Source organism: Oncorhynchus kisutch, linkage group LG15 (genome assembly GCF_002021735.2).
Source record: "Oncorhynchus kisutch isolate 150728-3 linkage group LG15, Okis_V2, whole genome shotgun sequence".
Lineage (NCBI taxonomy): Eukaryota > Metazoa > Chordata > Actinopteri > Salmoniformes > Salmonidae > Oncorhynchus > Oncorhynchus kisutch.
The window spans coordinates 47,304,183-47,317,630 of NC_034188.2; the positions used below are offsets into that span (position 1 = coordinate 47,304,183).

General features: G+C 37.9%; 1 protein-coding gene across 2 annotated transcripts in view; it reads left to right on the forward strand.

The window, feature by feature from the left end:
- The first annotated feature begins 3,369 nt into the window (after positions 1-3,369).
- ano7 (anoctamin 7) overlaps positions 3,370-13,448 on the forward strand; it is a 42,943-nt gene continuing 32,864 nt past the window's right edge. The window contains exons 1-5 of one of the 2 annotated variants that reach the window (XM_031790381.1): positions 3,370-3,656; positions 9,155-9,265; positions 9,700-9,757; positions 12,527-12,678; positions 13,209-13,316. In XM_031790381.1, the coding sequence (XP_031646241.1) occupies positions 9,173-9,265; positions 9,700-9,757; positions 12,527-12,678; positions 13,209-13,316 (411 nt within the window). In that variant the 5' untranslated portion in view covers positions 3,370-3,656; positions 9,155-9,172. The remainder of the gene's footprint in view (positions 3,657-9,154; positions 9,266-9,699; positions 9,758-12,526; positions 12,679-13,208; positions 13,317-13,448) is intronic. The other variant, XM_020502657.2, reaches the window with a different exon arrangement.

Here is a 13,448-nt window from a genome sequence, read left to right on the forward strand (position 1 = left end):
ACTATATGGGCTGGCCTTCCCTCATCTTCCCTCTATTTCCTCTGAAGAAGCATGAATTGTGCGGAACGGCAGGATTTTTTCTAACATTTTAACTTCCCACGCTTTTATCTTTTTACACGTAAAAGACAAGGATTGGGATTTTGAGAAAAAGAACTGGATTCCTCATTATTCCAAAAGAACACATTTTTTCCTACAAACAAAGCCAAGCACATTAACCTTTGGGCATTAATTTGAAATGGTATGAAATACCAAATATGTCTGCATGAAATATCTATTCTCTGGGTTTGGTGAAAACTCCCATTTATTCCACCCCAAAACCACTGTGTGTACACATGAAGATTTTAAAGTTTGGAGTGACTTGAAGCTGAACAACCATCAGAATTGAATTATAAAGGAGTGATCACCTTCGAGTGTAGTGTTTTTCTCACCCTAGTGTGGAGTTCTTTTTCTAAGGACCATTTTTATGGAGTATCAACTGAATCTACAGTGAGAATTTCAATATGGATTGTTTTTTGTATACAGCTTTTTGGAAGGCCCTGAAGCCTGCATGAGGCTTAATTGCCAGCCCTGGAACAACCACCAGATGGCAACAGAAAATTACTTTTGTAGGAGAAAATGAGTTTTGAGTGTTGACCTCCATTCCCCATTATCCCTTTTACAGTGTTTTTTTTCTATTTTTTTTTCTAAAACAGGGCTTATTTCTTATTGTTTCGTTTTTTTGCCTTTTGCATGATTCTTTGTTGATTCGCTCCAATTATATATTTTGGGGGGTTTAATTGTTATATGATCCCTTCTTTTAGATAGGATTCCCAGCCAGTGATCCTATTGTGCACCTCTACCATGGCAGTGCCACTACATAACCATTTCCAAGCTTTAGTCAATCTAAGTGATCAGGGTGAGTCTACTGGAGAAAATAGGAATGTTCCTTCCTTGCCAGATATAACCTACATAAGGAATGCGAGTGGCATTTCCCGTATGGTTGATGAGGATCTCCATATTGCAAATGTACGGTCCCTTACTAGATGTCCGCAGGTGCTATTAAACTAGGCCGACGGCTTCAGGTCGTTCCCCAGGGCCCGGTCTTCTGGGAAGTCATCAAATAAAGTCTCTCGGACATTAGGGTTCTGCATTATAAAAAATAATGTATATTGCTGTATATTGCAAATGGTCAAACGTCACCAAACGGACATGGCCATTTCTCGTAAATGGAAAAGACTTCGAAGATGAAACTCGGTGAGCACAGGTTTGGCCAAATGTACTTTTAGCCCAAAAACAAGATTGCGTTAACGCTCTTTGAGTTTTTTTGTGACTTTTCATTTTTGGAAAAATAACCTTCCCGTAGTAAACAGGATATTTTGTCAGGACAAGATGCTAGAATATGCATATAATTGACAGCTTAGGATAGAAAACACTCTAAAGTTTCCAAAACTGTAAAGATATTGTCTGTAAGTATAACAGAACTGATGTTGCAGGCGAAAGCCTGACAAAAATCCAAACAGGAAGGGACTCTTATTTAGAAGGCTCTGCGTTCCTATGCGTCCCTATTGAGCAGTGAATAAGATATCAACCAGATTCCTTTTTCTATGGCTTCCCTAATGTGTCTAGTGTCACAATACATAGTTTCAGGCTTTTATTTAGAAAAATGAGCCTGAACGTCAACATTGCGTCAGTGGTCAGCGGTCCAGCAGGTATATCTCACTGGTCATCCCCAAAGCCAACACCACCTTTGGCCGCCTTCCAGTTTTCTGCTTTGTGATTGGAGCAAATTACAAAAATTGCTGAAGTTGGAGACTCACATATTCCTCACCATCTTTAAGCATCAGCTAACTTAGCAGCTTACCGGTCGCTGCAGCTGTACTTGGCCCATCTGTAAATAGCCTCATAAATATACCTCATTCCCATATTGTTTTTATTTACTTTTTTGCTCTTTTGCACACCAGTATTTCTACTTGCACATCATCATCTGCACATCTATCACTCCAGTGTTAATTTGCTACATTGGAATTACTTCGCTACTATGGCCTATTTATTGCCTTACCTCCTTACTAAATTTGCACACACTGTATATAGATTTTTCTATTGTGTTATTGAATGTACTTTTGTTTATCCAATGTGTAACTCTGTGTTGTTGTTATTTGTCACACTGCTATGCTTTATCTTGGCCAGGTCGCAGTTGTAAATGAGAACTTGTTCTCAAGTGGCCTCCCTGGTAAAATAAAGGTGAAATAAAAATATTAAAAAACAGGATGCACCTGAGCTCAATTTCGAGTGTCATAGCAAAGGGTCTGAATACTTATGTAAATAAACCTGTTTTTGCTTTGTCATTATGGCGTATTGTGTGTAGATTGAGGAACATTTTTAATATTTAATCCATTTTCGAATAAGGTTGTAACATAATAAAATGTGGGAAAATGGAAGGGGTCTGAATACTTTCCAAATGCACTGATTATATTATAAAAGTGGTAATTCTCTTATGTCTCCGTGATTGTTTAACATAAGTATAAAAGTATCTTACCCTAGCTCATTCACTACAGCATACCGACTGAAAACATCGTATTCATTATACTGTTAGAGCATGGGAAAGAGGTTATGTTAAGATATGTCAGTAGCACTTCATAAAAGCTCATACATGCTTATAAGAAATAGTAAGGCATTATATTTTATGTCCTGGATTAACTGAATGGATATGGTCTTGGCCCGAATCTGGTCAGTCAGCAGAGCCAATATATTTTACAACTTCTCCTTCATCAGTAGCAGCCCTCATGTCTAGATTGGGAAAATACAAATGAGGAGCCTACACCACTAGAGTGCAGTAGAGTGATGTAGTTTGGATGTGAAATTTAAGAATCATGCCTAGCCATCAGCATAGGGGTCAATTGCATTTTATTTCAGTAAATTCAGGAAGTAAACTGAAATTCTAATTCCAGTTATAATTTTTTCCATTGCCACACACCAACAGTATTTCTGGAAGTTCTCATTTGTTCATGTAGAATAACAGTCTAAATAATCTTTTAAGTATATACATCAGAAGTTATATTAAGCCTGTAAAACTCATATTTTGACTGTGAAGACAAGGTCGATCAACTTGACCAATGTAAATGTATGTATTTCCCAATAAAAAATGAACGATTTTGAAAAGATAAACTATTGCGTGCTTGCGTCAGTGTGTACATCTGGTGTGTTTGTGTGTCTGCACATATGTCTCAAGGGTTGTAAGGGTGAAATTAGGTGAAAGGAGCTCCACCTTCACAGCAAACAAAGCCTCTCCTCCTTCCCGCTCTCTCTCTCTTACTCCCTTCCTTGCTAACTTTTATTCCCTCCCTCCTTCCCTCGTCTCTTATCTGTCCTGCCCGGATGTGTATGTCTGAGTGCCTTATCCTGCAGTGCATCTGGCAGTAGCGACAGTTAGGGAAGTTAATAACAACTACAACAGTAAAGGAGTACAGAACATTAGTTGCTGTTGGAGAGACACCACACGGATCAAGCCTTATAGGCTGGGAAGACCACGAACAGAGTAGGACTTCTGAGGATATCCTTCCTTCCCATCTATAATATCTGGACTGAGGAGGGACTCCTCACCTGTAACGTTGTGATTGGGATTAAGTGAAGGCTCTAACCTGGGTGTGCGCCATAACGGTGAAACTGGAGGAACACAGGTGAGCTCGAAAAGAGAGAAATAAGAGAAGGGAAGTGTAAATTAATAATAGTTCATGTTGAGAGCATATCCTGGAAAGAGCGAGAAAGTATTTAGTCAGGTTCATTATGAGATGCTTAGGGTGATACATGCTTAAGACAGGTCTTACAATATATTATAATTGCATCATATTCCCTCTACAGGATAGTTAACTGTTTTTTGTTAATTTTAGGTGTAGATCAGCTTTAATATTGCAGATTGTAGCTTCCATTATAATTTCCAATCTCCCATATATTTTTTTGTAAATATACACTACCAGTCAGTTTGGACACATCTACTAATTCAAGTGTTTTTCTTTATTTGTACTATTTTCTACATTGTAGAATAATAGTGAAGACATCAAAACTATGAAATAAAACATATGGAAGCATGTAGTAACCAAAAAAGTGTTGGTGAAGTACTGTATATACATTTTTACAAATATATTTTTCTTTATTATGTTACCATAACCCTACCACCCCTCCCCTAATTGGAGTAAATGATGGACAACAACACTTCGACTTCTACTTCCAGGTTATACATACTAAATACATTTTACGGACACAACTATTGTAAAATACATAATATATTTTTTGGTTTTTAATCCCATCCTTCAGCTACCCTCAACCTATCCAATCTATCTCTGAAGACCATTCAGTTTTGTTTTTGCCACGTATTTTTAACTGTGCTGTTTTCACAAAAGTTCTGAACCTATATACATTTTACGGACCCAGTCTATTTTTCATTAATTATATTGTTATTTTTAGTCCCACCCTTCAGCTAGACTCAACCCCTCCCATCTAAACTCAGCAAAAAAACTCACTGTCAACTGCGTTTATTTTCAGCAAACTTAACATGTGTAAATATTTGTATGAACATAACAAGATTCAACAACTGAGACATACACTGAACAAGTTCCACAGACATGTGACTAACAGAAATTGAATAATGTGTCCCTGAACAAAAGGGGGACAAAGGCGGGACTGAGACAGGTAGCGGCGGGACTGAGACCGGTAGGGGCGGGACTGAGACAGGTAATGGCGGACTGAAAGTAGTTATGTAGATCACCTCAAGATGAAAACGTAATAGTCAATATCGACAAGTTAGACTAAATATTAGCACTACACAATCTGGTGGGTGATAACCTTCAATTTGGATAATAACACAAAACTAATCTTAAGACTAGAGAAATTTATCGACAAATATTACGAAAACAAGCAACACCCAAACATGACAGAGAGTAAGACAGGGGAACCGATTTCAAAACGAAAACGTGACTCTTCTACAGACACAGACAATTTAATATTTTCACCACCGGGAATGGTAAAGGTCGAAACCGATCTGTTAAAATCAATAAATGACAAACTGGGTATACTTGAATTAGTCAGTAAGGATATAAAAGAGTTGAAGGCAAGCCTCAAGATGAGTGATGAAAAAGCTGCGACATTGGAGAAGGAAACACAAGCTTAAAAGGACAGTAAGATTGAAATCGAGAAAAAAAAGGAGAACACCGTTCTGAGAGAAGCCTTACTTGACATACAGACTAGATCCATGAGAGAGAATCTGGTAATTACAGGTATCCAAGAGAAAGAAGGAGAAGTTCCTGAATCTGTAGTTAGAGAGTTCCTCCTTACAGCGCTTCAGAGTACACGCGAAGCTATCGTCAAAATCCAATTCTAACGTGTACACCGCTTCGGGCCGAGAGGGCAGAGGTATGAATGCCCAATCGTTGCCAAATTTGCTTAATTTAAAGATAAAATAATTGTTAAAAGCCTGGGTAAAAGACTTGCTGGGACCAAAATTGGCATGAATGACCAGTTCCCAAAGGAAATTGCAGAACGGCGTAAAGTTCTGTATCCAATTTAAAACATTTAAAACATTTATTAAAAGGGAAACGAGTAGCTCTCGTTGTCGATAAACTATATATTGGTAACCAGTTGTTCAGAGACACAAAGACTACTCCATGGCTATTTAAAAAATTACAAAGTTCTTATAGACGAGGAAAATAATGAAACACAATTCTAGCCCGGTTACGGATTGTAATAATACAATAAAAAGATAGCTTTTCTATATATCTTCAAATCTAACTAATTGGAACACAAAAGCACTAATTCAACATGGTGAAGATAAAAACTCAATAAACAGAAGGCACAGTATGTGTGGATGGTGTGGTGTGTGTTTTTTGATGTTTGGGAAAGTGTGGCGTTGAGTGAGAAAGGAAATGGTTTCATATCCCAGAACCAATGTATTGCTGTGAGCGGGGGTGTGAGAGAGTTCTCAATGTTGTTCAGATAATGGATATACTTTTTATAATGAATTATACGTCTTATTTATTTATTGTCCTATCATGGTGGAAGAGTGTTTTAAAATAAATTATACATTTAATTTTTTATTGTCCTATCATGGGGAACTACATTTTTTAAATAAATGATATACTGTATCTAATTTATGTCAGGAAATGCCTGGAATATTTGGATTTTGGGGAATCTCTTATAAAATGGGTTAAAGTTATGTATAGTAACCCTAGCTGTAAAATAATAAATAATGGCAACATCTCAGAAAGTTTTAAACTATCTAGAGGGGTAAAACAAGGTTGTCCACTGTCGGCATATCTATTTATTATTGTCATCAAAATGTTAGCTGTTATAATTAGATCAAACAATAGTATTAAGGGATTAGAAATCCGTGGTTTAAAAACTAAGGAGTCATTGTACGATGATGATTCATGTTTTCTTTTAAAACCACAACTAGAATCTCTCCACAGCCTCATAGAGGATCTAGATACTTTTGCTATCCTCTCTGGAATAAAACTAAATTATGATAAGTGTACTATATTAAGTATTGGATTACTAAAAAATGCAAATTTTACATTACCGTGTAGTTTACCAATTAAATGGTCTGATGGAGATGTGGTCATACTCGGTATACAAATTCCAAAAGAAAGAAATTATCTCACTCCAATGCACTTTTATAGAGAGTTAGCAAAAATAAATAAGATCTTGCTACCATGGAAAGGAAAATACCTGACTATTTGTGGAAAAATCACTCTGATTAACTCTTTAGTTATATCACATTTGACCTATTTGCTTATGGTTTTGCCTACACCTAGTGACTTGCTTTTTAAATTATATGAACAAAAAAGATTCAAATTTATTTGGAATGGCAAGCCAGACTAAATTAAAAGGGCCTATGTATATAACAAATATGAATTCGGAGGGCAGAAATTATTAAATATTAAAGCATTAGATCTCTCACTAAAGGCATCAGTCACACTTAAATCCAAACTTGTTCTCTAGTAAATTGGTAGGAATGTCTCATCCTATGTTCAAGAATGGCCTTTTTTCCCGTTATTCAGATTACACCTGCTCACTTTCGGTTGTTTGAAAAGGAAATAATCTCCAAAATATCGTTATTTTTTAAACAAGCCTTAGAAAGTTGGTAGCAATTTCAGTTTAATCCACCTGAAAAGAAAAAACAAATAATACAACAAATATTGTGTTTAAACTCATATATACTAATTGATTAAAAAAATAAAAAATTCGAAGAAAGTTTTTAAAAAAGGTATCATTTTTGTGAATGATATCATAAATAGGACTGGTGGAGTTATGCAGAGTCATTAGATCATTTTTTTGGTATGAACAATTTATTTTGGTATTGTCCACATGTAAGCTCGTTTTTGTTCACAGGTCCAGGAATGGCTGAAGAATTGCGTCATTTGCCTAGAACTAACGCTGCAGATAGTAATACTGGGTGATTTGAAAAGCCATAGTCAATCAATAATAATATAATCAATAATTATTATTATTTAGCAAAAACATTTTTTTTAAATTTACAATCTGTAGAAGCTATGCGAATAGAAAGGTTCAGTACTTTTGTCAAGCATCACAGCACAGTTGAAAAATATATGGCAAATCCAAAATGGATGGTGTTGAGAGATGGGAGGGGTTGAATGGAGCTGAAGGGTGAGACTAATAACAAGATAACCAATGTAAAACATACGGGGTCTGTAGAATGTATATAGGTTCCGAAATTCTGTGAAATAGCACAGTTACAAATATAAATCTAACTGGATGGACATCAGAAATAGAGGAAGGACTGAAAACAAACAAAATATAACTATTGTAAAATAGATTGTGTCTGCAAAATGTGTATAATATGTTTATACTGAACGTAGAAGCCTAAGCAAGCTGCATACTGCCCTGCATACCACTGCTGGCTTGCTTCTGAAGCTAAGCAGGGTTATTCCTGGTCAGTCCCTCAGGTGTGATGTTCGTATGTACCGATCCTGTGCAGGTGTTACACGTGGTCTGCCACTACGAGGACGATCAGCTGTCCATCCTGGCTCCTTGTATCGCTGTCTTAGGGGTCTCACAGTACGGGCATTGCAATTTATTGCCCTGGCCACATCTGCAGTCCTCATGTTTCCTTGCAGCATGCCTATGGCACGTTCACGCAGATGGGCATCTTTCTTTTGGTGTTTTTCAGAGTCAGTACAAAGGCCTCTTTAGTGTCCTAAGTTTTCATAACTGTGACCTTAATTGCCTACCGTCTGTAGCCTGTTAGTGTCTTAATTAATGACCGTTCCACAGGTGCATGTTCAGTAATTGTTTATGGTTCATTGAACAAGCATGGGAAACAATGTTTAAACCCTTTAAAATGAAGATCTGTGAAGTTATTTGGATTTCTACGAATTATCTTTGGAAGAGAGGGTCATGAAAAATAGAAGTTTCTTTTATTGTTGAGTTTTCTCTTAAACCCATCCAGGTTTTTCTATTTGCCATATGTTTTTCAATTGTGCTGTGACATTTCACAAAAATTCTGAACCTATCTAATCTCATAATTTCTACAGATTGTAAATGATTATTATTAAGTATTATTATATTATTGATCAATTGACTATATTATTGATCGATTGACTACTTCCAATTGACTATATTATTGATCGATTGACTACTTTCAAATCACCCAGCAGTGCTATTTGTAGAGTTAGCTCCAGGTAATGTGTTCTCTGGACTCCAACTTAATTTGCTACTCTTAATGGCCGCAATTGAGTTAATATGAAAACATCACTTTGTATCAAATAGCACCCTGGTCCATATATAGTGCACAGTAATGCACTATATAGGGGATAGTGTGTCATTAGGGACACAGCCCCATGACTGAGATGTTTGAGCTGTATACCTTCAAAAGGTCACTGTCTAGCTACTGAGGTGATTTCCTCTGCGACTGTACACTTATGCAGCTAATGGTGGCATAATCAGGCATAATCGTGTTACTTGCAGACATACAATAACTTGGGATGTAAAGTCATTTAAATTGGACATACAGTGATGAGTACAATTAGGACGTGGCTGTTTTGCTGTATGAGTTTCATGTTGTGTGTTTTGATGAGAGGGCATACTGTGCTGAATCCCCTTGTATCTTGCTTGCTCTGGGAGCTTGTTCACACCAATGGAACATGAGGGACTTTATGTGCTCCAGGCAGCCTACTGAGAGACCATGATGAGGAGGGGAGAGGAGCGAGAGGACATCACCACTCTCATCGCCATGACTAACACTGCAGACCACAACTACGGGAGCATGGATACTGGGGTAATCATGAAAAAATATTGTTTGATCATATTTAAACACTCATAGTTATGGACTGTGTGTGTGTGTGTGTGTGTGTGTGTGTGTGTGTGTGTGTGTGTGTGTGTGTGTGTGTGTGTGTGTGTGTGTGTGTGTGTGTGTGTGTGTGTGTGTGTGTGTGTGTGTGTGTGTGTGTGTGTGCGTGCGTGCGTGCGTGCGTGCGTGTGTGTGTGTGCGTGCGTGCGTGAGTAGAAAACATTATGTCATGTCAACACCCACCCAGGCTAGTCTCCTGTTATGGTGTTGGGACGTTAATCAGTGACTCTGATTACAAAGACAGGAAGTCAGAGAGCATTAGTCCAACCGCAACAACACTATAACTAAGGGGAGAGTGGATGTTGGTTAGGAACAATCTTAAGTGGGTACATTGATAATGGATCAACTATTCATGTTCACAGATGTCTCAGGTCAGCTCTGGGGACAAAAATGTGTTCAGCGACGGCATCACTCGCATTGGTGAGTATACTGATGGAATGGAATGACGTAAGGATGGCTAAAAAAAACTATTGGGAAAAACTAGTTGCAATGGTCAGGTTGTACACAACTTGTGTAAGGACGTTTTCTTAACGTCTTTATCTGGTTGTAATCTTTAATCTGACCTGATAATAACGTATAGTCCTTGTCACGAACAATATATGTTTATTTGTCTTTGCAGAGACCAGTTGATTGTAATCTGGTGACGTCTTCTTAACCAGTTTTAACTTATAAAAGCAATCAATTACATTATGTGCGAAAGTTTGCCCGCAAGGTACATTTCTTCCATTCCTGGTGTTCTTTCCTTTGTCCTCACTGGGTTTAGGGTGAAGTTGGCACTCTAGACGCTGATCTTAGGTCAGTTTTGCATTTCCCCACTAGTTAGTCCATGGGCCAGAGGGCCACAAGGTTAGAGAGTATAAGTTTAAATCATGATGTTCAGGGACAGAAGCAGTGGTGTAAAAAGTACTAAATTGTCATACTTGAGTAAAAGAAAAAGATACCATAATAGAAAATGACTCATGTAAAAGTTACCCAGCAAAATACTACTTGAGTAAAAGGAAAAAAATATCTGGTTTTGCATTTACATAAATACAGGGGTGGAAAAAGTACTCAATTGTCATACTTGAGTAGAAGTAAATTCTGTACATCAAATGCCCATATATTAAGCAAACCAGACAGCACATGTTAAAAACAAATCATTTACAAATGCAGTATTTGCAGTTTTCAGAAGAAGTAAGAATTACAACTTGTTATATTGATAGGTGTGTGAATGGAACCATTTTTCTGTACTGCATTCTAAATCTAAAGAGTAGGTGTCAGGGGAAATGTATGGGAGTAAAAAGTACATATTTTCTTTAGGAGTGAAGTGGAGTAAAAGTAAATATTGTCGAAAATATCAATAATAAAGTACAGATACCCCCAAAAACTCCTTAAGTAGTACTTTAAATTATTTTTTATTAAGTACTTTACACCATTGGACAGAAGAGATTAATCACACGTTCCTTTTTTAGAGATCCTTGTGTTTACTTAAATCGTTGTTGACTTGCTGTGACAACTCAACAAATGACAGAACACATATTTGCACTATACTATCACATTTCAGCTAAGACCCAGATGCAGACAGTGTCGAAGTAACAAAAGTTTATTACTAGTACAGGGGACGGCAGAGGTCCCTAATCCAGATAGGGTGCAAAAGGTACAGAACGGCAGGCAAGGGTCAATAATCCAGTGTGGTGTGGCAAGGTACAGAACGGCAGGCAAGGGTCAATAATCCAGTGTGGTGTGGCAAGGTACAGAACGGCAGGCAAGGTTCAATAATCCAGTGTGTTGTGTCAAGGTACAGAACGACAGGCAAGGGTCAATAATCCAGTGTGGTGTGGCAAGGTACAGAACGGCAGGCAAGGTTCAATAATCCAGTGTGTTGTGTCAAGGTACAGAACGACAGGCAAGGGTCAATAATCCAGTGTGGTGTGGCAAGGTACAGAACGGCAGGCAGGATCAGTGTAGGAATGGTCAAAACCCAGGAAACCAAGTACTGACAGGCGCAAAGGGAAACCACTGGTAGGTTTCACAAAACAAAACGAACTGGCAACAGACAAACCGAGAACACAGGTATAAATACACTGGGGATAATGGGGAAGATTGGCGACACCTGGAAGGGGGTAGAGACAAGCACAAAGACAGGTGAAACAGATCAGGGTGTGACACTATACAACAGACTATTACAGGTGGCAATTATACAAATAATATGCTACCAGCTGGTATCATCTGACTGTTATTTGTCACCTGAGTCATGTGACTGTAGTATTTTTTTATATCACGTGACAAATGGCAGTGTAAACAATGTTTTGGTACAAATGTTGATGGAATAACCATCAACTGTATGCAGTTGTTGACAGAATAACAATATGTTGTGTGCTCACTACGCCCACTGAGACTTGAAAAAGCATGCAGTTTTATTCGGCTAAAATTTATTTAGAACTTCACATGGTGGTGAGAGTGCACAGTGATGAGCTTGATGCTAATTTCCTGTAAATATTGTATTCTGGTGAGATGATGATCAGTGCGTGGCTGCCGTTTTTATAGACAAATAAAAATGACCTCGCTCCTATCCATAACATCATCATGTACCCTCTAGACTGTATCTGCGAGCTGTTGGCTAGAGCACATGTGCAAAGAGCATAATGGCCACATTTACTGTTTGTTGCAACACTTTTTGTGGCAAAACTATCAACAGAGTTAAATATGGGATGGAAACACATAGATCTTCTGTTTTTCATTCTGTAAATGAAAATTCATACAACAAAGTGCTTTTCATGTGCACTACGTCATTATGAACAGCTTTGCATTCGCAACAAGCCAGCTTGATGTAAACACACCACTGTGTAGAATGTGCATATTTTTGTGTGAAAATATTAATATACTTGCTTGAAATCTTTCAACAAATGGATTGAATGTTTGCTGAGCTGAGCCTAAGCCCTATTGGTAATTACAATGCTAATTGTACACTGCATGAAGGGGTATATGTACAGTATGCACATGTTTATATGAAGTATATACCTGGGTCCCACAGAATTTGTGTTTAATTTAGAAGGAGAATTTGGTTGTGTTGAAGGATGGTGTTTCAGAGAAAGATGCTGAGCAGAGCCCATGGAATATAAGTTTGCTGAGCAGAGCCTAAGCCTTATTGGTAATTACAAAAACATTTGATATATCTGCACATGTTAATACCACACCTGGGTCCCACAGACTTTGTGTTAGTTTGGGAGGAGAGTTTAGCTGTGTTGAAGGATGGCACATTAGAGAAAGACAAGTCAAGTCACGCCATCCAAGACTCACACAGGAAGTGGAGGGAAGACTTCCTGTCCAGACTTCAAGCAGCCGGCATCGACCAGGAGATGGTGAGTGAGGACTAAGGGACAGGGTCGTTTACATTTACTAGAGCCCTGAGTTTTGTGCCCAGACTAGGAAAAACTCTGAGCTCTAGTTATAGCCTATAACCAGGGCCCAGAGTTATTCCTGATCAGGTCATGTAGTCTGGAAAAACACCTGCATCAATAAATGACACATCACCCATGATAAACAACTGCTCCCATACCAGTCATGGTTCCTATGTGAGCTGCACACTCCAGGATTCACCTGGAAAGAGAAAGACATTATCAATATTTACACAGCTTCCATAGAGCTTGTCTTCCAAGTCATTTACTTAGCCCTTTCTACTGGGTGCTTGAATCAACAAGCTACAACATATAATATTGGTGTATAATACCATATCATTTTAATATGCCAACAATGTAAAAAAAACGTTTTATTTTTTATTACATTATAATAGTTTTATTGTCCAGCATCAGTGGAAATAAATCATTGCTGTATCCAATTTATAAACATGCATAGTCAGTGATTTCTGTTTTCCTGTTTGCCTCTCCGCTAGCGGGAAGTTCTTCAAGCTAAGAAGAAAATCTCCTATGTGCTCCTGAGCGCCCCCTGGAGTGTCCTTTGCTACTACGCTGAGGAGATCAGTCTCCGGGTCCCTCTGCAGGTCAGTTAGTCAGTTGACTCAGTTCTTATGTTTCTACTCTCCTGTCACATGTCAAGAGATGTAGACCTTTGGTATTAGGGTCAATTCAGCTTTCAATTTAGTCAATTCACAAAGTGAATTGAAATTAAATGA